Below are 24,384 nucleotides of genomic sequence, written 5' to 3'. Positions count from 1 at the left end.
ATCGACAGCACGCTACAGTTTGTCATAACTTAATTAAACCCAAATTTAGACATAGAATCATCTAACATTTAATATGTTTCCACTATATTTGGTCACATAACTGTTTACAAGACCGCATATGTAAGTGAAGTTGAAACTTTGGTCGTACATAATACAACAACATAAATGTACTACAACTTAATAATTTCAGCCTGAGTTCTCTGCAGGGCCCCTGGAAGTCGTTCAGCAGCCTTGAACAAACCATCTTAAGTTATAGTTGTCTCCACTGTTCTGTTGTGCGCAGCTAAATCGTGATATTTAATCATCTACGATTGTAATGTTGTGAATGCAAATCCACAATCATAAAGTGTTTATCTGTTTTTCAAAAAGCTACCTGCTCCATATTGGTGCAGTTTGAATGCAGTGTATTCCTATATGCCACTGATAATGTACAGTATAGCCTGTATAGGTTACCTAAGTCAAATAATCGTTAGGCTTTTAAAAGTCACATTTATTTACTTCACACAGCAGGCTATTAATTCAGATGAAATCATGTCAAATACACATGACGTGCAACTTGTAGACTGTAGAAGTGTGCAGAGATTAATGAAAGTAGGAGAAGTAGTTAAATATCTTTGATAATATGGTTTACATTATACACATATATATTTCTCACACAGTAGTATAGCTCTGGAATAATTCTGGAAAATCTTAAACACTGTATGCACTGTGTTTTATGGAGAAAATACTGGGGAAAGCATTTCATATTCTTAATAACTATGTTCTGAAGGAGTCATATTCATCAGCCTCCCTGCACGGACTGCGTGTGGTTGATTGCGCTGTAATTATGATCGGGTTCGTGTGATCTGGCCCATAATACTGCCAGTGTCCCTTTTGGTTGGTGGGCCCTATACCAGTCATCTTCCCGTTGGAGGCTTAGCGCGTCATATGGGGGCGGGCTGTAGTGTGGTCCACGCAGCCTGTGTCACGGGAGGCTGAGGGTTCCGCCTAAAGACGTGCCGAGTTATTGGGTACGTGGTGTTGCTAGGGGCGTGGGTTATATATTCTAGTTTTCCCAAACCTGAAAGAGGTGAAATTAAGGAAGATAACAGTCGTGTCAGCTGGACGGAAAATGCGCTGAGAGCTGCTTGCGCTGTGCCGCAGTGAGCATGATCTGATCCGACTCTGTCCATCCTGCACTCTCCAGGTCAACAGAGGGGAAAGTACGCGAGGATAGTCAAAAGAACACTGCAGAGAAGCCGAGGGGCCACTTATCGGAACTTATTAAGATTTTTACTCGGAGCACCTGCTATTTATTTGCACAAACCATAGCCCGGGAGGATATGGGTCTGCGCCGCGTGCTGTGTTTTAGGAGGGATTAGGCCCGCGGTACAGCCTCAACACCCTGGCCTGTCCACTGCAGGCCAGCAATTTGTCTGCGGAACAACATCACATCAGTTTGCGCTGGAGCGGGGACCTCATGCACTGTGGAGGGAACTGTTTCCGTGAGCTCATCGGGTGAATGACATCAGGCTTCAGCTGAACGGCTCCGTGCTGTATAATGCAGCAAGGTGGACCGGGGCGTGAGCAGGCAAGGAGCAATGCGCGCATCTTCCGGGCTGGATATGCTGTGGAGGTGTTCAGTGTCCTAAACAAATTCCAGGCATAAGGCGGCCATACATCCTGAGCTGGCGAACTGCGTCACTGCACGCGAGTGTTGCAGGTAGGCAGCACACTCTCCCACCGCCAGGAGAGGAGCGTGCTCGTCATCCTCCCTTCAGCACAATGTCGCCGGTAAGTGCTTAAACACCGACCAGGGATGGATTCACCTGATCATTCAAGCAAAGACCCGCCACTGGGATACACATATTCATCAGCACCCAATTTAGACTCGGACATTAATGCAAATGAGCCTGGGTATGTGTATCAGAATGGGACAGCCCATAATGTCAACATCCAAATCGAAGCCCTGCGAGGAGCAAGTGACCCCAGCGCGTGCCCCTCCACAGACTACCGGGCGCTGCTTCGCCAAAGGTTCATCCGGCGAAGTTTGTGGGAGTCAGACTCCGAAGAGCAGCAGCATCAGCAGCGGCCAGTGGAGTGTGTTAACAGCGGCCCGGGGCCCCACTTTGACCTGCGGACAGTCGTTGATCGGAGTCGAACCCGAGTTGCGCATGGAACCGGTCTGGGCCTCCAGGAGACTTCAAGCACGCAGAACCAGGTGATGCTGAAGGACAGCGCCATGGAGAGCGCGTGCGCCGACGAGGGGAAGGGGCACAGGAGCGAAACCGAGCCAAAGGTAGAGGTTACGCCCTCGGATGTCACAGGTAAAGCAGGAAGTGACGAGAACGAAGAGGAGCCTGGGATGAAGGCTGTGTCCACTTCACCTGGGGGTCGCTTCCTCAAGTTTGACATTGAGCTGGGGAGGGGGTCCTTCAAGACCGTCTATAAGGGTCTTGACACCGAAACCTGGGTAGAAGTGGCATGGTGTGAACTTCAGGTGGGTTCATTTATCATTCAAGTCACAATCAACCAATGGGTATTAAGACAAAGCTTATTTTCTGGGATTGCAGGAACTGTTTAATTGGTTTGTGAACAAAAATATACAGAACAAGTCAGTCCATGGTCAGTGAGCAGCCTCGAGCACAGGTCACCATCATTTGGTCCACACCCAGGATACGTTTGCTTCAGGGATGTCTTTTTCCAGAACCCAGGGCTATTATAATTACACTTTATTTGAAGTTAAAACAGTCAGACATGGACATACGTGTTCTCATCATAACCTGTAGAGGTGTACCAGATAATATCTGATACACTCTCAGGCAGTGTATTGAGAATTAAGCACATTACATGTTATAGTGTATCTGGATTATTGCCAGATTATTCTGTGTTCTTATGTATATTTCCTGCCTTTGCTCTTCCCCCTAGTGACCAGTTACTGGACGACTGTACCAGTTCAGGATTAGGGTCAAAATTGATGAGCCAGTCAGTAATTACAGGCATTTGTGTTACATTCTTTCTTAATGATGTAATGATTGTTTAGCAACAGAGTAGTTTTGTTCTATTGTTTTCATAATCTCCTATTGTGTGTATAGTGTTATGCTGTACAGCACCCAGGTGAGATACTGAGTTACCCCATTCTGTTTTCAATAATGTTTTTGTTATTGAGCCATTATTGAGGTATTCGTTCTCACTGGGGAACTTGAGAAAAGTTAACTTTGTGTCAGCGCTCACGTTGCACCAGCTCTCCCTCTCATAATTCTCAGCCCAAATTTTCCCATTATTTATTTTCGTGCCCCTCAAAGACGTTAATATGATTTCATTATTTTCCTATTCAGCTGCTTACTTTGTTGTATTACAATTAAACTGATTCAAAGACATTCTGGTGCACAGTGTCATCAGGTGAACAGTGAACATGCAATTTGTCTGAATTTGCATGTGATTTACAGATTAGCCTGGAGACAGACCTGGAGACAGCGACGGTGCTTTCAGGGCTCAACATGTGCTGAACGACAGTCTGTCCAGAGCAAATAGCCACCTGCAGACTACATTTGTGAAGTATCATACTGCTGTGAGAATCACTACCTTTAAAAAGGATTCTCCTATAAAACAGGCCCAGTCACCTGTTTAAAAAAACAAACAGAATACACTGTGTGCAGGATTATTTATAAAAAAACAAACAGTGTGTATGTCCTTTCTGATAAGTGAGGACATGTAATGTATCGGTTATTTGAGTAGATTTCCTGGAAAGGCATGTTTATTTTACTGTTTAGTCAAAACTGTTTTTTTTCTGTTTCCTTCAAATCATTTTTTTACCAAACTTTGAATGGCAATTTTATTTTAGTCAATGCCCTGGCTGGTGCTTCTAGAGTATATAGACATTTCACAGGGGCCAAAATAAACTAGTTCAGGCTGAGTCAGCAAGTGTACCTCATCTCATAAATCTTATTTTACTTTAAATGATCATAATGAGAATAATGCTTGTGACGTTGAGATTCTGCCCTGCAGCAGGATTCTTTAGATTTAGTGCACTTCAAAACAAACACAGACGAGGCTTTTTTGTCTCCCTACTCTGGCAGAATCCACGAGGTTCAGCCTGTCAGGCCCGAGGGAATAAGAAATACAAATTACAGGACAACTCGATCAGGTTCAGACATACAGTATAATTAAATCGCCATTACGTTGTGCTCTTGTTGGCAACAACAACACTAAGACGAGGTTCCAGTGAGGCATGGGATGCCTCTGAAGTTCTCTGTTTTGTTGATGTACGCACATACAGTGTAATATACATGCAATGAGGCTCATTGGGATGTGAAATATCAATCAATCATTGTCAGAGTTAACAAAGTGAGCTCACCATTGATTTGAGATTTGGTTCTTTGCTTTTAATAGAATAGAATATACACTTTTATTAATCCCCAAGGGGAAATTAGTTCTCTGCATTTAACCCATCCTTAATTATTAACTAATATAATAACACAGGATTGTGTTGTTATCACTCACTATTGTTCACATGGGAGTAAAATATGAACTTCATTGTGCCTGTCATATGTCGAGAGAGAGAGAGAGATAGAGAGATAAACTGTTATTTAAAAAAAAATTGCATATTATGTATGTGAGTTCCAAGAGGAAGAGTACTCTTTTTTTTGAAAGTGTATCAGGGAAAGCATCTATCATGCATGATGCTCTCTACAGTAAGCGTTTATGTACGTGTATGAGCGGGCTCTTAGGGAATCTATGAAGGATTCAACCATTCTGTCCCCAGAAACGAGGCCTTAACCTTCTGAGCTTCTGTATCTCGCTCATAAAAAGCCACTGCAATTTCAATAGTGTGCCTTTACTATCTGCGTGTTTTAGGGTAAGACAGCAGAACACGTCGATGCTCGTAGAAAGATTTATGAAGTAGATAAAGAGTAGCATGTGCCTGGGGTCAAACCAGGCCGCTAGTCGTGTTATTTATTTATCTAGTAAATGATGATCAAATATCTGAGGGCAAATTGTTAACCAGAAATAAACTAATTCTGCAACGTTATTTATAATAATTCCAAAACATTTCACGGCTTTGAGATCTTTGCCCCACTTTATTTGTCTTGATTGAAGGCTTACTAATGAGTACTAAACATGGATTCAAATCCCTGTGGTATTACCACACAGATGTGTCTGGAGCGTGAATCCTGCTGATGCAGCGCTCTGCACCAAGATAGAGAGAGAGAGAGAAGGAAAGGCTAAGGACCGCGAGTAGGACTTTAAGTTGGATACAAACAGGAGTTCTGTAGTTATATTTGTTGCAGTGTTGTGTCTTCACCACTCCATTAAATACATATATTAGTAATGTATGCTCTTACACAGTATGTTTTGTGCAAAATGAAGTCTGTAAAGCAGATTTTGTGTGCCACACCCTGCTCAGATCGTCCCTCAACAAAAAACTCATTTGTAATCTGTGTGTAAAATACCGCGAAAATATGAAAAGAGAGACAAACTGTAATATATTTGTTGTAATTCAGAATGAGCATTAGGAAGGCGGGGAGGCTTATCTTTAACATTGCTGCTCGCAATCTAAGAGGCGTAAGGTTGCACACTGCATCGGTCACTGTGTGCTGTGAAGGAAATCTGATTCCCTATCATCAATCAATAATCAATACAATGTGATTTACAGTTATTGTGCTTCACAGACATTTAAACCCAAAATGCATCCTCATCGCACCATTAAATGTGTATATTGAGACAGAGGTCATTCAGCATGTGTTGTGGCGGAGGCCATTGGGTTGTATCTGCTGTGCTGACTGCAGAGAAACAGAAATGTAGAGGATGTTTGCTGTCAGCTGTTTTACTATTTATTCAACAGTTCAGGGAAGGCAGGGGCCAAAATATTGATCAAGTATACAAGGATTCACTCAGGCTGGTATACCCAAAGATACAATCTGAAGAATTGCACACAGTAACTATTTAAAAGAGAGTTGTTCTTGATGTTTTGGGCTCTGTGATGAAAAATACTCTCCAGCTTACCATTATAACCTCTTAATAATATTGTCTTTGTCCCATTTTTTAAATGCAATTTAATCTTTTGTTTATCTTGTTTATTACAACACAAGATTAATGAAGGATTTCACTTTTTCTGGAAATGTAGTCATAATTCATTCCTACTTGAGGGGGTTTAGTGCCGTAGGTTTTACAAACACTAGTGATACAGACAAATGAGTAAATGGTTCAGACCCCAATGTTTACAGACTCCAATGCTACGGTTGTTTTCATTCTAAACATGAGGCAGTTTTAACCGAACTCCAGTCCTAACGCCAGACTGTAAAAGGAGGTTGAGAATGGATTCTATCTCTTTCATTACCACTTGTCTTAAGAAAAACTGGAACTGGAAATTCATTATTTATCAGTAAAAACAAGTATTTCTTTATATTCCACAGGAACGGAAACTATCCAAAGCTGAGAGACAAAGGTTCAAAGAGGAGGCGGGGATGTTGAAGGCTCTCCAGCATCCCAACATTGTGCGGTTTTATGACTTCTGGGAATCACCGGTTAAAGGAAAGAAGTGTATTGTTCTGGTAACAGAGCTGATGACCTCAGGGACACTTAAAACGTGAGACTCAAAATGAAAATACAATTTTCTATAATTATCTGTCATGGTATGTGAGATGTGTAGTTATGCTTCTCATTTAAGCACGTGTCCTTTTCAACCTTACTTTAATCACGTAGCTCAAGTAGAACATATTAGTCTCTTAATGCTGCTTGAATTCGTCATGACCATTAGCCTGTCATGTGTATCAAGTGTCATACCAATTAAAATATATCATTACAGTAAATTCAATACTGTAGAGACTGAACAATGTGAAAATAATATGACAATTGATTGTTCTTGAATCCAATTGAGGAAGTAATTTGAGAAGAGAATAGTCATCAGAGATGCATGTTGACTGTGTTAGCAGCTGATGCTTAATGAAAGCAATACTCATTTGTAACAGCATTTACATTTAACATTATATCAACACAGTGACTAGTTGGGACAGACCATGATATGTCAATTCATAATTCAATGTGTTTTGAATATGTAGCTACCTGGTGATAACAGGAACATCTTCATTCTCCCACAGGTATCTTAAGCGTTTCAAGGTGATGAAGCCGAAGGTTCTTAGGAGCTGGTGCAGGCAGATTCTCAAAGGCCTCCACTTCCTCCACACGAGGACTCCTCCAATCATCCACAGAGATCTCAAGTGTGACAACATCTTTATCACTGGTCCCACAGGATCTGTCAAAATAGGAGACCTAGGCTTGGCAACACTGAAGAGGGCCTCGTTTGCTAAAAGTGTCATTGGTTAGTTATTTTTATTTTTCACTTGCAGTCATTTTTGGGAACTCTGGGGCAGCGGAAACAAGCGGTGAATGTAACAGTCATATTATCACCTTTTAAGTTGATATGAAAAACGTGTTGCTACAGAGTGACATGAGCATTATTTTTTCCATTGTGGTAACCTGATGAATGTAGGATCAATAATCTCTCTACCCTAACCTCTGTTTTTAGCCTACAGCAACTCCCGTGGGAAATATCTGTCTCTAGTCTCATCCGCTAGTCGCTATCGGTCTGTCTGCAGTTTGCAGCTGAGCGTGTATTATTGTACAGCTTCATGTTTTTTTCATGAAAACAGCTTCTTGCTGCAGCCAAAAATCCACCCTGATGGTGACGGTTATCACTACGCATTTACCACTTTCACAAACACTGTAGGTAGGTGTAGGTTACTGTAAGTGATCCATTCTTAATTATAGCCGATTTAAACTTTCAATTCTCTGTTCTCTGCCATTTGAGTGATCACTGAATTCTTGCAATCTCGATAAAGCAGCTGTGTTAGTCTTCAACACTGGTATTGATCCTACTAAAACTGCATCATACTTTTTAATGGCTCTTCCTCTCTTGCATTCATTATTTAGGCACTCCAGAGTTCATGGCCCCAGAGATGTATGAGGAGCACTACGATGAGGCGGTGGATGTCTACGCCTTTGGGATGTGCATGCTGGAGATGGCCACCTCAGAATATCCCTATTCTGAGTGTCAGAATGCTGCTCAGATCTACCGCAAAGTCACCAGTGTGAGTTCACGTTTAAAGCTGTTCAACTCATTGTTTTTACAACTATATTGAGTCAAGGTCGGTTCTTTACAAATGACTTAATTATTTGGTCTGTGGCTTGGAGACATGTACAGATGATGCAAGCAATTATTTTCATTATGGAGTATCTAACTTTACGTATCTACAAATATTGTTTAATAGACCAACTGACTATGCAATATTTAAAATGTTAAAACTTATGACACTGACTCTCAACATTTAAACATGGTAAAAACAAGTCGTAAATCTTGTATTTTAGGTAAAGTCAGCAAACTAACTCAGAAATGTAGAAATGTTTGCCATAAGCTACCAAAGCTACGGGCGATTCCAGAGCAAGTAAAGCTGTAGCTGTATTAAAATGATCACGGGTGTGGTATTTCTTCTTTCAATGGTTATAGTCTCACTTTAACCATGAATTGTAAAAAAATAAAATGTAATTAATTATTCCGACAACAATTCTCTTCTTGTAATTTTAATCAGTTCTTTGAGGTTTGACTAATGACTCAACTAATTGTACCAGCGTCTCAAAAGTCCTCTTATACAGCAGTAGCCTCTTAATCCTAGAAGTGGAAATGTCTGGGGAAAATAGGTTTTGTAATGAATGTCTTGACACTGCAAACAGTCCTTAAAGTACTTTCTTTGGCATGCTAAGTTCTGCTGGTTTGTGTGTGTCAGTTGGTGAGTTGATACATGTTAATAATGCTGGCTTGTTTTGCAGGGGGTGAAACCTGCCAGCTACAGCAAAGTCAGTGACCCAGAAATTAAGGAAATAATCGGGGAATGTATCTGTAACCGATGGGAAGAAAGGTAAGTGGAGCCGGACTTTGTTTTGACCGTGTCTCAAGTCTCGTGATGCATTTTGGATGTAGAAAGCGGTGATCCTCACCTCAACACTGTTTGTTTGTTTTTGTTTCTGCGGTGTGATGTTCATGCCAGTATTTGGCTCTGACATGGTTGATGTTTCTGTGCGGGTTAGGTTACTATCATTGTGACTTTTAACTCTATTTCCTCCAGGTACTCCATCAAGGACCTCCTGAATCATGCCTTCTTTGCAGAGGATACAGGCGTGAGGGTGGAGCTCAATGAAGACGATGATGGAAAGAAATCCTCCATTGCCCTGAAGCTGTGGGTTGAGGATCCTAAAAAGCTGAAGGGGAAGTACAAGGACACTGGTGCCATTGAGTTTTCCTTTGAGTTGATAAACGAAGTCCCGGAGGTTGTGGCGCAAGAAATGGTAAACATTTTGTTTAAGTTACGAAAAGAATAATTTCATTGAATACACAGACAATAGTTGTAGGGTTTCTTTACACCATTAGCTGTTAACTTTATTCGTATGTTTTATTTAGTGGGTAACAATTAGAGGTCTGAAACCAGGTTAATCAGGTGTTCCAAGGAAAGGTTTGATCCCTTCTTATTGACTGGTAACCAGTTAACTCTCATTGGTAAAACAGGCCCAACTCCCTTTGATTAAACTGACTAAAAACAAACCAGATAGTCATTTGAATAAAATGTCTTGTTTCCCAATCGATAAGTGACTGTGGTATAAGCACAATAATACACAATGACGTAGCGGAGGAAATGCAATGAGGTGCTTTCGACATATCAGGACAACTTGTTGTGGATTATTTCCGATGTAGTATCATTCCACCCCATATTTCAGTGTAAGTGTCGAGTAATACTGCAGCCTTTACTTTGGAACACAATGTTGAGCCCTTTTAATTAGGTGTAATGTAACAGGGGTATGGTTAGTGATCATGTCTGTAAGCATACGCTTGATGGATCTGCAGTCTTGATTGAAACTAGACCAACTAATCAGCGGATCCTTGCAAACCTGTGAGAAGGCATAAACAGGCAGTTGTTGTTATCCAGGGGTCGAATAGAATGAAGATTTGATGATTATTTACGTAGAGTGTTGGATTACAAACCTGGTTGGTTCAGAGCTGCAGTGAGTATGCTTCATGTGTCCTGTAGGTGGAATCTGGGTTTTTCCTGGACTGTGATGTGAAGATAGTTGGGAAGTCTATTCGTGACCGCGTTGCTCTCATCAAATGGAGGAGGGAGCGTACAGTCATGTCAGGAAATGGCGAAGCAGCTGTGAAGAAGCCGCAGCCGAACCTACTGCAGGTGCCCGGTACTATTGTACCACAGGCACCCGCAGTAGCGACGGCGGATTATGAGGAGCAAGAGGTGGAGCAGCAGACCCTGAGCTGCACCGTGCCAGCCGCCACATCTGCCACATGTGAGAACTTGCAATCAGAAGCGAACGTGAACGTATCATATACATCCTCAGTGTTACTGTTAGAACTCATCTATTAACAGTAAATTACATTGATGATGACTTAAAACTATTAAATTGATATTTGTGATGGTAAACAAGAAAAGTTGACTGCACTGTTTGAGTAACACCTGATGACATCATCAATGAGGCGTCAATGAGATATGTCTCTACTGTTCTTCCTTCCCCTGTCCTTCCTCGGTGTATGTACTTCCTGCAGAGGATCTTTGTGAATTATAATGTTTTTTTATAACAGTTGACAGCGGAGTGAGCTCTACAATGCAGTTAGATGATCTCAACAATCAGCAAGATGGCCCCTACCAGTCGCTTCCAGAGTCCAGTTCCTCAACTCAGAACATCTACAGTCCTCCTGCACAGGTTGAACCTCAGCTGCACCAGGGAACCTACCAGCAACCCGCACAGGTCTTTCATGAAAACTACACCCAAACATCCACTCAATTACACCAGGGAGCCTACCAGCAGCTGCAGCCTGGGGCCTATCATCAGCCTGCAGCACAACTGCAGCAGGGGCCTTATCGCTCTCAAACAGTGAGTGAAAGCTTTTCTTATTTATATCGCAACTTTCTTAAATCCTTCATTTGTTTTCGTAGTTGTTTCTGAAATAGCAACATTTGTATTTCATTTTTTGGAACGATACCTGTTCAGCTTCACTCCAGTGATCCCTTTGTATGTCACTGAGAGCACAGTGGGTTTTAGGCGTGGAAGCGCCTCCCTGGTTGAGATGTTACAGTGTAAGAAACTCTCTCTCACGATGGTTAAAAGCCCCTGTCTGTGTCCGTTGCAGAATCTGGCTTCCACAAAAAGCACAGAGAACTTCTTATCCTTTAACCCAGCCCAGAACCCATCTTTATTATCTTGCCCATTGCCCCCACATCACCACTCTCATCATGATTTAGCAAGTCATTTCATTTCACCTCTTCTTTCCCTGAATTAACAACCTCCCTCAGAGCTCCATCTAATCGTGCCATGCAGTCCACAGCCCCACCGCCACACTGCAAGACGTGCATGTTTCACTTTTGAGGCATGAGACAAAGGAGAGTGCGTCTCGGGGGACAGACACATATACACTCTGTCTCCACATCTGCCCATTTTACTTCCAGGCTCACCTAAATCTCCTGCAGTCACTCTACCTTCTCTTTTAGCCTCACCCTCTGCCCCATCATCAAACAGTGAACCAACCCCCGGTGACTTCACCGTCACATCTATCCCCACCCACACACGTTTTGCTCCCACAGAGGAGGTGGAGATCTCACTCTTCTCGATCACTGTCTCCATCACATTGTCAATCGCAGGACCAGTTCCCCCACCCTGTCTGCTAATCCTCCAATGCACAGCCATGTGGAGGTCAGGGGTACTACCTCCTCAGAGGCGGAGTCTGGATATCTCATCTCTAGTCCAAATCTGGAGAGGGATCGGCTGTTATCAGCACATGACAGTGAAGGCAGATCAGATTCCCTGGTAGGTTAGAGAAGGAGGATGCATGTAGGCTAAGTCCTACCTTAGCAGCAGTCCGATGTTCGCTACTTTGCTCCTCTCGTCTTTCCATAACAGTTGCAAAGCCAGCCCGACAGCCAGTCCTGTCTAATCCAAAATTAGTATGTCTTAGTGTGGCAACATACATAATAATATGCTAGCACAAGGTTTGGCAGAATGGCTGATGAGTAACGCTATATTATCCCTTTTGCATTTTAGCACGCCTTATAGAATATTTCCAACTGCAAAAAATATTCCCTCTAGTTTCTTGCGTATGGCTACCCCTGCTTTGATACATTGAACATTGTAACCTTGAGTTTAATATGAAAATAAACAAACATGATTTGTCAAATTATACCTAAACCCAGGTTGAGTAAATGTGATCTCCCTTAAGTGTACTCCCTTTTAAATACTTCATCACATACTGTGCAGTATATCTATGTGTGTGTGTGTGTGTGTGTGTGTGTGTGTGTGTGTGTGTGAATAGCTTTTCATGTCGTTTGTGTTTCCTTCCCATTTGTCTTTCCTCCCCGTAGTGCCATCTCCAACCAGCTGTTGTTCTGCCCCAGGTATAGCCATCATGTATTATAATTAACCTGCAGCTGGCTACAGTACATACACGGCAAAACACACATCATAATTCATTCAAGTTGAGTCTACCTGCCCTGCAGCTCATTTTTACTAAAGTGGAGTTGTCAGAGTTAGTTTGTATATTCATCACACAATTCTTACTTTTCAGTCAGTAAGTGGAAAACAGAAGTTTGATTTCCTTCCTTAACTGTTATCTGCTGACCAGCCTACATCTAACCTGTATCCTCCTGACATAGCAACCAGCTTCCCACAGACTGTGTCCCGTACTCCTTCCTCTCTCCTGCTCCTTCAGCACACAGATGCGATGTCTTCGAAAAACAATCAAACTAAGTTGGATAATTTGGTAGTAATATCCTACAAATGTTAGTGTAGGTTACAGGAGTCATAAATAAAAGGCCTGCGTGAATGTTATTTATATCGATTATCCACTGGTTGTCCTTGTTCATTTTATATCATGTTCCCTTCTTTCCCAGTTTCCCTCACCATATCCTGTTGTTCAAATAGGGGGCCTCAGGCCCACTTCCTCCCCCCCAGCTACTCTGCAAGGTGCCTCCAGCAGCAGTGGCCCTCTTAAGTCTAGCTCCCACTACTCACCGCCGCTTGTATTGCCCCAGCAGCAGGGTGGCCCTCTCACATCTCAGACAAACATTGGTAGCTACCATACCTCCCTACCCTTACATCTCTCCCAGGTTCAACCCGCCCCATACTCTGCCCCCTACCTTGAGCAGGAATTGGCTCAGCCGCCTGTCCAGGTGAATATGTGGCTTAGATCTCACTGTAATGGTTTAGTTCATGGAAAATCTGTTATACTAAGGTGGTAACGTGTCTCTTAATTGTGCGTATGATGCATGCAGGATTTCGTTACCAGTTCACATTATTTGATGAACAATTCCCTAAATGTGCTATTTTCCAGGTACAGATGAATACACCACAGGGTAATCACGGAGATGTTCACCTTTTGGCTCCGGTCCACGCTGACTTGCCTGCTGGTCAGACTTCTCTCTGGGGAAGCGGAGTAGATGTCGTAACCCCTGCAGCAGGCCGAGACTTATCTGGAGTTCCTACAGTTCCAGCTCCAGTCCAAGCCCCAGCCTCAATCCCAGCTACAGCCCAAGTTGAAACTCAAGCCCCAGCACAAACTCCAGCTCTGGTCCTAGCACAAAACCAACCACCGCTCCCTGTATCAGCTAAAGCTGCAGCCATGCCTCAAACTCCAGCTTTGATCCGTGTTAATGCCCCAGCTTCAGTACCAATGCAAGTTCCAACAGCAGTTCAAACTATAGCCTCTGCTCCAGTTCAAGCACTGGTCTCTGCATCGGGTCCACCAAAAGGCTCATCGACCAGCTCAGAAACACCTTATGCACTTGGCAAACCCAAACTCTCCATCCTTAGTTTAGGCTCTGACCCAATTCCTGTCACACTACCAGACTCAGCTCCTGTCGCAGCTTCAGTCACATCCCAATTTCTGCAGCCTTCTAGCACCCAGACAACAGTCTCAGTGTCTGAGTGCGCCGGCCAGGCCACAACTCGGCAACCCTTTGATTCAACATCTTCCTCTAGCATCCTTCAACAAGAGTCCTGTGTAGAGGTAGGGATGATGCCAAAGTTTGTACATTTTCATGTGTAATATTGAACTTTATGCAGATGCATATCAAAATAGACATTTGATGGCTGACATCCAATTGTTACTCAGAAAGCATTTTCAAACCACAGGCTGCCTCTCATATTACATTCATATCAGTTGAAGGCCTACATCCTATCTTTACACCAGCTTCTCCATTTGGGACTAAAATAACCCTTTAGGCTAATAGCATACATTAACATTAATCCTAGTGTCAAACATGCAATGATCTATTCTGTATAAAATATAACTTAAATAAGTTCTCTTAACTGTTTCTTTTCCGCCCATTTTTCTATCTTCAGGATGTGTTTCAAGACAAACCTGGATCTTTACCGAGTTATGCTTATGACAGGTGGTCAACTTTCTCACTGTCTTTCATCTTTTGACTGATTCTGCTGTAACTTAATGTGATGAAAATGTGTCACCAACCACAGGGTGATGAAGTTAACATTTCCTTTTATAGTCTCAACTCTGATGTGGCATCTGGTAAGGAAACAAGTGACGGCTATGACAGCTTGGCTAGTGGAGGGAAGGGGGACGGAAAACCCAGGAAACATCACCGCAAGTCTGCTCGCACACGCTCCCGTCAAGAAAGGAACAGCAAGCCCAAACTGAGCATTCTCAATGTAAGTCAAAGGGTGATGACACAAAGTTATTTTTATTTCTTAAAATGTGGATGTGCCTGATTCTTAAGAGGAACCCCTGCACACACAGGTTTGCAACACTGGTGATAAAATGGTGGAATGCCAACTGGAGACTCACAACCACAAAATGGTGACATTTAAATTTGATCTGGATGGAGATGCTCCAGAGGAAATTGCCACTTACATGGTGAGTTGAGTCTTTTACAGTTGAGAGTTTTCGTCATTTAGTGGTTATATTTTTGTTAAACATCTTTGAAACTGTATGTCCACAGGTAGAGAATGGGTTCATCCTACTGTTCGAGAAGGAGATCTTCATTGACCAGCTAAAGGACATTGTGGATAAAGCGGAAGACATGCTAAATGAAAACATGGAGGGTGAAAGAGCCTCTGCCTTGAGTTGTAGTCCTGAACAAGGCCAGCTTTCTGAGGGGCTGATAGGAGAGGTACGAGGGGTGTATGTATATATATATATATATATATATATATTGATATATAGTACTCTATCGCATAGTGACTTAGATCACACCTGTCTCTTGCTCTGCAGAGCCAGCAGCCTGGAGCACATCAGCCGGTCTATCAGCAGAATGGTTGAACAATTATCTATTTTAAAAATGTCCATATAGGCCTGCCTCATTTTTCACATTCACTTGTAAGAAAATGTGTGGTATTTCTTTCATTGCAATTCTTCACACAGGAAAAAGATGGTTCATTATCTGCCCTGTTGAGGAGACGCCCACATCCAACCAGGAGACCCCAACTGATGGGACAGCTACACAGTCTCTTGGGAGTTCAGCCACCATCCACCCTGCTGACAGTGGCACTGTGAAGCCACCTGCATCCAGAGGTGACTTTGTTTCCTCAGAACAATTTCACCAGATGTTTTCACAGCATCATAGAACAATCGCACGACACGTTCGCAGCGGAATGCAATAGCTCCTACAGCGACTGTGTGCAAATACAATTTGGGATATTTTATAATTTTCTCTCATCTTATTTTTCTTCCTCCTGCAGAAGAGGGGTCGTCCTCGACAATGTCTGGTGGAAGTGGTGGCTTCACCTATGATATCTATGGATTTTGTAGCCCTCCGATAATGTCCAACACAGACCCTCTCCTCTCAGCTACCCTGTCCCCTCCTGTGTCTGCGCCCCCAACCCTTCAGTCAGTGGAGCCTGTGGGCAGCTCGGTGCAGCCCCCTAGAGCTCAAACGGTACCCCCGTCATCCCCACATACGTCGGTACCTGTGGATGATTCACGGGATCTCCTTTGGGCTCCATCTCCCCAATCCATGCAGCTCAGCAGATGCCCGACAGGACGTGTCGCGTGTCTATGGCCGACGAGGTGCCTTGCTGCCCCCTGGTCATGCCCCTGTCTCTGGATGTGAGCGGTTTACAGAGGGGTTCTCCTCTCACTCCTCTTCCACTCCAGGAGCCATGTTCAGCCAAAGAGCCGCTGTCTGTCTCCTATGCCTCCACAGCTCGCAGCGAGCGCCCACAGCAGCCCGTGGTGATGCACCAGCCTTTTTCCAGCGTGGGGGGCACCAAAGTGTCCTCAGTTCCCCAGAGCCCAGCGCCATCCCAGCACGGCGCAGGGCCTGGTGAGCCAGACGGTGATGGACGTCTGGGCCGCGGGGGCTTTGTGGACAGCACCATAAAAACTCTGGATGAGAAACTAAGGAACTTGCTCTACCAGGAATATGCTCCCATGTATCCATCGGGCTGCGCTGCAGAGACACCCGGCTCCTGCACCGAGTACATCCAGTCTCCTCCTGGTCCGGAGAGCGCCGCAGGAGGGTCAGGAAACAGCACGCCAGGTCCGATGGGGGAGGGACGCTACAGGGTGGGAGAACAGCTGGTAAGTAGAATTATTAGTAACTTATGGTATATAAAACTATTTAAATACAGTTGAAATTAAAAGTTGCAGGCTTAAATATTTAGATTTAACTCTTGATTTTAAAAAGAGCAGTTGACAAAATAATTTAACTTCTTTAGTATTTAGTATTAATCTGCTGGGGAAGATTATGTTGAATGACCGAGAGCTACTGAACAGCAACTATTGTAAATGGGCCTGTATAATTGTAAGTGTGAATTACTTGAGGTTATTTCAAATTATTTTATTGAAATGAAAGAAAGCTATATTTGTATTTTTGTTGTTGTCATATGTCAGTCTATGTGTTAACACCTGTCAAAAATTGTAGGAGTAGTAGAATTAATATATTATATATGTATATATAAAATAGGTGAGACCATTTTTTTCACAAGAATTTATAATAAATTTAAATTATAAAAATATTCACCCATTTTTTTCAAATGTAGTCGACCAGTTAATGCTGGTTAAAAAAAAAACGTGTGGGATATATTGCCATATACAGTTAAAATATGATTAAATATACTGTGAGCCATTTGGATTCATGGAAATACATTTCAGGTGCATAACATATTTCAAGAAAAATTACTGCTAATTTACACAAGCTGCACAAAGATCAGACATCATCTAAATGTTATCTCTCCATGAACACTTATATCAGAACAGTGATAGATGGTTTGTATTGTAGTTTTCTAATGGCTCTGTTTTGTTAATCTCTCATCATGTCGCCTCTATTAGCCTCAAATTCCAGAGAGAATGGACAGTTTGAGCACACTGAGTGACTCAGCTGTGTGTGGTATGTACAGCACACACTAATCCATGTAACAAGACTGGTGTCATTAACTTCTATCTCACGGTTTGTTTGAGTGTTTGTTGATTATTGCAGAGCCCCTGTGTTTATTGTTGTGAACGTTTCATTTGCAGCTTCCCTGTCAAGAAGATCCGTTCCTCACTCTGTTTCCTGCTCTGGAACACGAGGCCGATTTAAGGTAGAGGTTGTCCTCACATTTAAAGGAAAAGTATAATTGTCTTTTTGATCAGTTTAACTGCTTTTGCTGTCATGATGCCTTGTGAATATCCAGATTTGTCTTTGCTTTTGGCAGATAATGTCTGTTCCTCCTGAAGTGGCCAACAGACGCGATGTGAAGCAGAGGAGCTGGAGCAGTGCTGCCTCGCCGGCACACCCTGTCGGATACAGTGAGGAGTTCGTCCAGGCTGAGACCATGTCTGCATCCACCACGATTGGTCGTTTCTCTGTGGTTAGCGCTGAAGATGACATGACACTGAGGACACGGTGCAGCCGCTACTCTGCCCCGCCTGATTTCTACCTGGACACACCTCCGTCCGTGGCCAAGCGGGGCTCCCTGCCTCGCGCCCTGACCTCGAACTCTGTCGCTGTGGATGTCACGGTCCATGCTCGTTTCCTCTCCTCAGACTCTGGGGCTGAGAGCAGCCCAGCGAAGATGGCTCCTGCCACCCCTCAACATACTCGCTCTGAGCGCAGAGGAAGTGACCTCATGAAGAGGGCAGTGGCCTTCCTCCGTCGCTCAGGGCGCAGCAGCAGTGTGCAGAGCTCGGATTCACCAAGTAGGCATGGAGGCGTGCACGGTTCGGCCTACGCCAGCAGCGATAACGACTCCGAGATGGAGGACTCGGACATGAAGAGGGAACTACAGAGACTCAGGGAGAAGTATGTGGAGCCAGGGGTTTGCTTTTGGCCTCATTATGTGTCTTCTCATGAGAATAATTTGTCATTTAGCCCGAATGTGACCAGTATATTCCTGCCTCCATCCCTTCAGACATCTGATGGAGATCTCTGAGCTGCAGGCCCATCAGCGGGGGGAAGTGGAGCTGCTGTATTGCCAGCTTGGCAAAGCCCCTCCGACTGGCCTGGGTCTCTCACACGTTGCACCACACGCCGGTCGAAGGAAGAGGTCCAGCAAACACAGACTGAAGCCTGGAAAACTTCTCAGCCCTCTGGTTCAGCAATTTAGAAATGTCACAACCAAATCTAGTGACTCCAGAAGATCCAGTGAGTAACTTTTCAAAGTCAAAGTCAAGGTCATCTTTAATGTTACATTTCCAATGTTGAACATACAGAAAATCGAAAGTATGTTTGTTTCTTTTGTCCGACAGAAAGTGAATAATAGTAATAAAGTGATAAGGTAATAAAGTGCAAACAGCCAACAACGACAACAAAGAACATTTAGACAACATATATTTTATAAATTAAGAACAATTAAAAAAAAGACTTTGCGTCTGTATTTTATCAGCAGTTGGACATGTCGTTTTTAGCAGCATTAACATCTGAGTGTAAGAGTCTAAAAGCGGAGGAGTGGGAGAGGGGAGAGAGTTCAGCTCCTGGCTGCCTGGTGGATGAAGCTGTTTGACAGTCTGGTGGTCCGAGCCCGGAGGCTCCGGTACCTCATCCCAGAGGGCAGGAGGCTGAAGCCCGTGTGAGGGGTGGCAGGAGTCGCTCACAGTCATCGTCGCTTTGTCCGTGTCCCTGTGTTCAGCGTGATGCTGCTCGAGGTGTTGCCGAGCAGTACTGCTTGTGGCCTCTCAACTCAGCCAGTTACACAGCGAGGTGTTGAGCCCCAGCTGGTCAAGTTTGCAGACGAGTTGTGGGATGATTTTGTTAAATGCTGAGCTAAAGTCAATGAACAGCATTCTCACATATGAGTCCTTAGTGTCCAGGTGTGTGAGGGCTGGACACTAATATTGAATATTTACAGCAGGAGCAATGAGCATACCATTCCAATGTGTGTGTGTGTGTGTGTGTGTTTAGGTGCTGCTACGGGTACAGGTGAGCCCACAGCGAGTTTAAATGGCTCTCCGGCCAAAGGGTCTCTCCCCACTGACGGGAGGGCACGCTCATGCACCAGCCACCTTCCCAGCTCCACCTCAGAGTCCGTTCAGACTCAGCAGCCCTGTTCCCTCAAGGGATCTTTGTCTTCTGATAATATTTACGCTGGACTACATGGAGACGGCACCGGCACACAAGCTCCACCTGGGCAAGGTAACCACCAGCACATCAGAGCATCTTAGCCAAACAGTCATTTCACGAATACTAAACTGTAAACATGTAGATTCATCAAATAATTCATAACAAACACATGTTATATTTAATAAGGTTGGGTATTTCATTGTGTGCTGTTCTTACCTTGGTGTCTTCTCCCCTCTGTGATTATCCTCCTCTACAGGCTGGTCTAATTACCCTCAAACATCTGAGAGAGTGACCTATAAATCGAGTAGCAAGCCACGAGCTAGATTTCTCAGTGGGCCTGTGTCTTTGTCTATCTGTTTGTATCTCTTCTCTTCCCGCATAGCTTGATTTCTTTTCTTCCATTATTATTATCTATTTCTCTACTTTCGCTCACTGATAACTTTATTCTGTCTTTGCCAAACATTCTGCGACACTGCTGGATTGTTGTCCTCGTCACCTGCCTTTATCTTGTATTTTTGCTGAAAAGAAATATATTGATTATTCAAACCCCTGAAGTGTGAAATATAAGTTAAAGTTAAATAAACATTTGGATTGATAAATATGACAAATACCTCGTCTCAGAGGCTTGAGGTTTGGATAATCAAGGTTATGGGCATGAAGCCTATCTAACATTTCAAGTGTCTCTTACTGATGCTTTGACTATTTATCCACCGTATTCCAAACATATTTGTGTTACTTATGCATCATGCTAATGGACTTCTGCATGCCACGTGCACCGCGATATGCTCTAACATTTCTAATATTTCACCTCTCTCGCTCTCTATCACTGCAACACTGCACTTTGATATGGCTCTCACCTTGACCGCTTGCATGTTTTTGCCACTAAATGTAATGTCTTGTTTTACTGGACTGATTGCTTTCTTTGTTTTTAGTTGGTCCTTTGTTTTGCGGCAGTATTCAGCAGTTTTTTTTTGCACTGCAACCTGTTATTGGACAATATATTTATGGCAAGGAACATTTGTTTAAAGTCTTATATTTTTCTTCTAGGGTCAACACTGAAGCGTCTTTGTCTTGGTAAAGAACGTGGCAACAGTATGTAGAACTAAAGTGTCTCACTAAAAGCCTCATGTTCATTTATAGCTCAATGAACATGATCTCACGGTACGTGTGTCTCCCCAGGGTCTGGAGCCGGGCCAGGGCCTTTCAATCAATCACAGCAGCCACCTACAGGTGCGACTCCTCCTTCTCATCAGCCGGTGATGGGACTGGCCCAAGCTCAGGCCAATAACAGCAACAACAAGACAGGCACATACACCGGCTTTTCCATGAGTGAAAACAGCCTGCCTGAAGACTTGCAGCGGCTGATGGAGGACTGGGCTCAGGATGTTCTTATCGTCACCCCCAGGCCGCGCACTAACTCTCTGAGCATCAGCGGGCGGCAGCTTTGGAATCAGGTTGTGCCTCGAACACGTGGACAGATGGCTAGCGCTTCAGACGTGAGTTTCATGCTTGTGATGGAGCACTTTGTGTTTTACCAGCACTGCGGTTATAAGAAACACAATTATTACAATCTTAAACACTAGAATAAAGTTTATTTAAGAGGAACAGTACAGTAGAAGTCGTGCATATAAACCCAGTATTTAGATAATAACTACCACAAATCACAAATGTTGTCCAGCCTATTTCCTTCAAATGAGAATAATCTTTCAAATCAAACCAATTCTTTCACCCTCACCTGGAAATAAACACAGTAGCTCGGCTTCTCCCTGGTTTTAACAGACAACATCACATCAGCCCGATTCTGGCGTCTCTTAACTAGCTCCCTGTTCATTTTAGAATAGATTTTTTGATTTTAATGATCACTTTTAAAGCATGTCTGGGTCTGGCCCCGAAGTATATTTAGTAAATGTTGACCCCTTATGAGCCAGCTCGTAAACTTAGATCCTCAGGTGGGGCCTTTCTGGCTGTTCCAAAGTCAAGGCTGAAAAGTAAATGTGACCGTGCATTTGCTGTCGGGGTCACTCGGCTATGGAATGACCTGCATGAGGAGATATGGCTTGCAAAATCAGTAATGTCTTTTAAATCCCTTCCTAAATCCCATATATTGTTCTATCAGGGTTCAACTCTTACCTTACCTTGTCTTGCTTTGTTAGGCCTCACTGTTGAGCTTCCTGTTGTTATTATTGCCTTGCCTTCGCTGCTTTGTCTGTCAAAACAGCTGCTTTACAAATAAAGTTATTATTATTATTATTATTTTATACACACACATACAGTAACTAACCATACACTTGCTAGTTTTTAATGTGTTACACATTCTAAGGACGCAATCTGATTACACAATTGATTGTGTTGTGTAAAAGCAGTTAATCATTAGTGTTTGGTTCAATGTCGACCTTATCTAACCCTGTTAGGTATCAAGGACAGCTCCAGGTGCAGAGCCCTGCCGTCTTCCTCTGTCATGGCCTGAAGGCCCCTCCACAGGGCCCCATCCCAGCTCTCAGCTACTCCCTCCTGCTCCATTCAGAGCCTTGTCCTCACCTCTCTCTGTTAGCCAGTGGCCCGGGTTGCTCTTCCCCCTCCCTTCAGGAGCCTTTGCCTTTCCTGACGTGCCCTCGGCCCAGGACGCCTCTAGCCCCATTCCAGCTCCATCATATCAGCCACCCGACCCCAGAGCCAGGACTCTCTAACCTGAGTAGCATTGTGACTTCTAACTTCGTTACCAAAAAGAAATGTCATCATAAGTCCAGTCAATTGTATGTGAAGACACTGTATATATTTAACCGGCATGTATCTAATCATATGTACATACTCGTCTCCATTATACTCTAAGCGTTTTCTGTTATTTGTTTGATTTGCATCAACATACCTCATGTCCATATTAAAGTACCTAATCTTTGAGTGCAGTGTAGTCGTGGTAGTACATTAAAAGATGTTTAATTAGCCCAATCAGACTTAGAAGAGCAGATCTATGTTCATAATGTAGTGTTCATTCATGGTACGTTGCCGTGTGTATATATCTATCTATTAATTCCTGTCTGTACATAGCTCAAGTGTTGTACAGTTAACATTAGATAATACATTGGTCGGTGCTGCAGATATGTGTCTTAGTGCGACACCTTATTCGCCACCATCAAGCCGTCACTATGAAGACTTGACATCCTGGTCACTAGGACCAGTCGCTTTACTCTGCTCTCTCAGTCCAAGGATAGGTTTCATTCTTCATCGATGAAATGCTTCCAGCACAAGCGCTTAAAATATCCTCAAGAGATTTGGACGAACTTGAACTTTATTTTGAGGTGGAAAAACACCTGTGAGAGTGCCTTGAATTGCAGTTTCAGTTTTATGAAGACAAGTATTTAGATTCAAATCAGGACTCTAGATATTATGTATGCTTTCACCTCCAACTGTAAATTATGTGATTTGAATAATGAATGCTGATGAACACATAATTACTTTAGCCACAAAACATAACTAAACACTATAATCTGGTCATGTTGCAGTTCATAAAATTCACAGATTGTAAAAACTTATTAATTGAAGTAATTTCCCTGTGGGATTGCTCTGCCACCTGCACCAGCTGCATGCATGCATTGATATTCTGTGTGTGCACAGGTTGAAGTGGTGAGTTACACTAAGATATTGTTAAGATACATTTATATTGAGGCCATACGACAAGGAGGGCTGAAGGGCATATGAGTCAGAATCATGATCATACCATACCTCTACTAATGCAGTCTAGCTTTACATATGGTTGCCTTTGTGGTTTTTACGAGATAACTGGCTGTTTGATAAATGTTGATGATATGGTGACGTTAGAGGCACATGAAAAATGTGAACTATTGAGAAGCCTGTTTAGGAGAACTGTTTGATATGCTATTTGTAAAATGCATAGGTTTTCTAAATGATGTTTATTCAATGCTGGCCTCACAATTTCATCTGGCTCATACAGCTAATTGTATGTACTATGGCTGAATTAATTCAAAGATCTCCAACAAATATTACGCAATCACGCTATCAGTTATTTAAATAGTGCTTCCTCAAAAACTACACGTTTAAAACTTTCTTCTCTTGTATAACTTTTCTAAGCAGATTTCCCTCTCAAGGATAATTTGTAGAATGCATCAATATGATGATGTATTGTGGTAAAACAAAGCAGTGGCAAAAATCTACGCAGTCAAGAAGTAGGTTGGGTGCAGTGATCCAGACGGACTGCGGGTCAAGCTCCAGAAATGCTGGAACCTACATTTTCATGTTCAAGTCAATATCATCTTTGACATCATTATTTCTCGAATTTTGAGAACCACATTATACAACAGTGGAATTAATAATAAGTAAACTGGACTTTATGTGTACAATTGCTGGAGTGCCGCTTTTCGATTTTAACTGATTATGTTGTCTTAAATGCAGAATTTCCTCCATGATGAAATCTAGATTGTTTTCTTCTTCCTGACAACATCCCCTATGCAGCTTATTCTTTTGTTGTGCTTTTCACAGTAAATCCTGTATTTAATCTCTTTAATGCTTGCAATGAAAGCAAGGTGTATGGTTCATTTTGCCTGCTGTATCACCGATTTTCCTTGTCTATTCCTGACTTCGTCAGATCGGTACATTTCACAAAAGCTGTACATACTTGAAGACAGAAATAATAAATAAATTTTTGCTTGACACCATACAATATAAGTCACATATTGGTTTCATTAACTGTCTGTTTGCGTGAAAGTGGGCAGGCTGGACCCTCCATGGTAAAGCTCACGTAAACGGTTGAATTTCTGATACATTTCAGCCTTTTTCCATCCTGTCATAAAATGTTCTGCTGTGTCTGATTCCTGGTAGTATACAGAGGAGAAACGTGTATTTGTGA

The 24,384-nt window shown here is 43.0% G+C and overlaps 1 protein-coding gene across 1 annotated transcript; it reads left to right on the top strand.

Moving 5' to 3' along the window:
- The first annotated feature begins 1,012 nt into the window (after positions 1–1,012).
- wnk2 (WNK lysine deficient protein kinase 2) lies at positions 1,013–24,203 on the top strand. The gene is given in 27 exon segments (XM_056437807.1): positions 1,013–2,479; positions 6,396–6,568; positions 7,080–7,300; positions 7,912–8,069; positions 8,806–8,894; positions 9,102–9,321; positions 10,059–10,326; positions 10,619–10,911; positions 12,393–12,425; positions 12,921–13,199; positions 13,361–14,035; positions 14,371–14,420; positions 14,532–14,694; positions 14,783–14,899; positions 14,985–15,155; positions 15,257–15,299; positions 15,407–15,556; positions 15,724–15,963; positions 15,966–16,564; positions 17,315–17,372; positions 17,501–17,565; positions 17,680–18,266; positions 18,376–18,608; positions 19,365–19,595; positions 20,571–20,615; positions 20,703–21,019; positions 21,935–24,203. Coding segments are annotated over 27 exon segments (6,435 nt in total). The 5' UTR covers positions 1,013–1,798; the 3' UTR covers positions 22,211–24,203.
- Positions 24,204–24,384: the final 181 nt, after the last annotated feature.

This window comes from Pseudoliparis swirei, chromosome 18 (genome assembly GCF_029220125.1).
Source record: "Pseudoliparis swirei isolate HS2019 ecotype Mariana Trench chromosome 18, NWPU_hadal_v1, whole genome shotgun sequence".
Lineage (NCBI taxonomy): Eukaryota > Metazoa > Chordata > Actinopteri > Perciformes > Liparidae > Pseudoliparis > Pseudoliparis swirei.
Note: the sequence above shows the minus strand (reverse complement) of the source record. Positions and strands in the feature narration are given on the sequence as shown.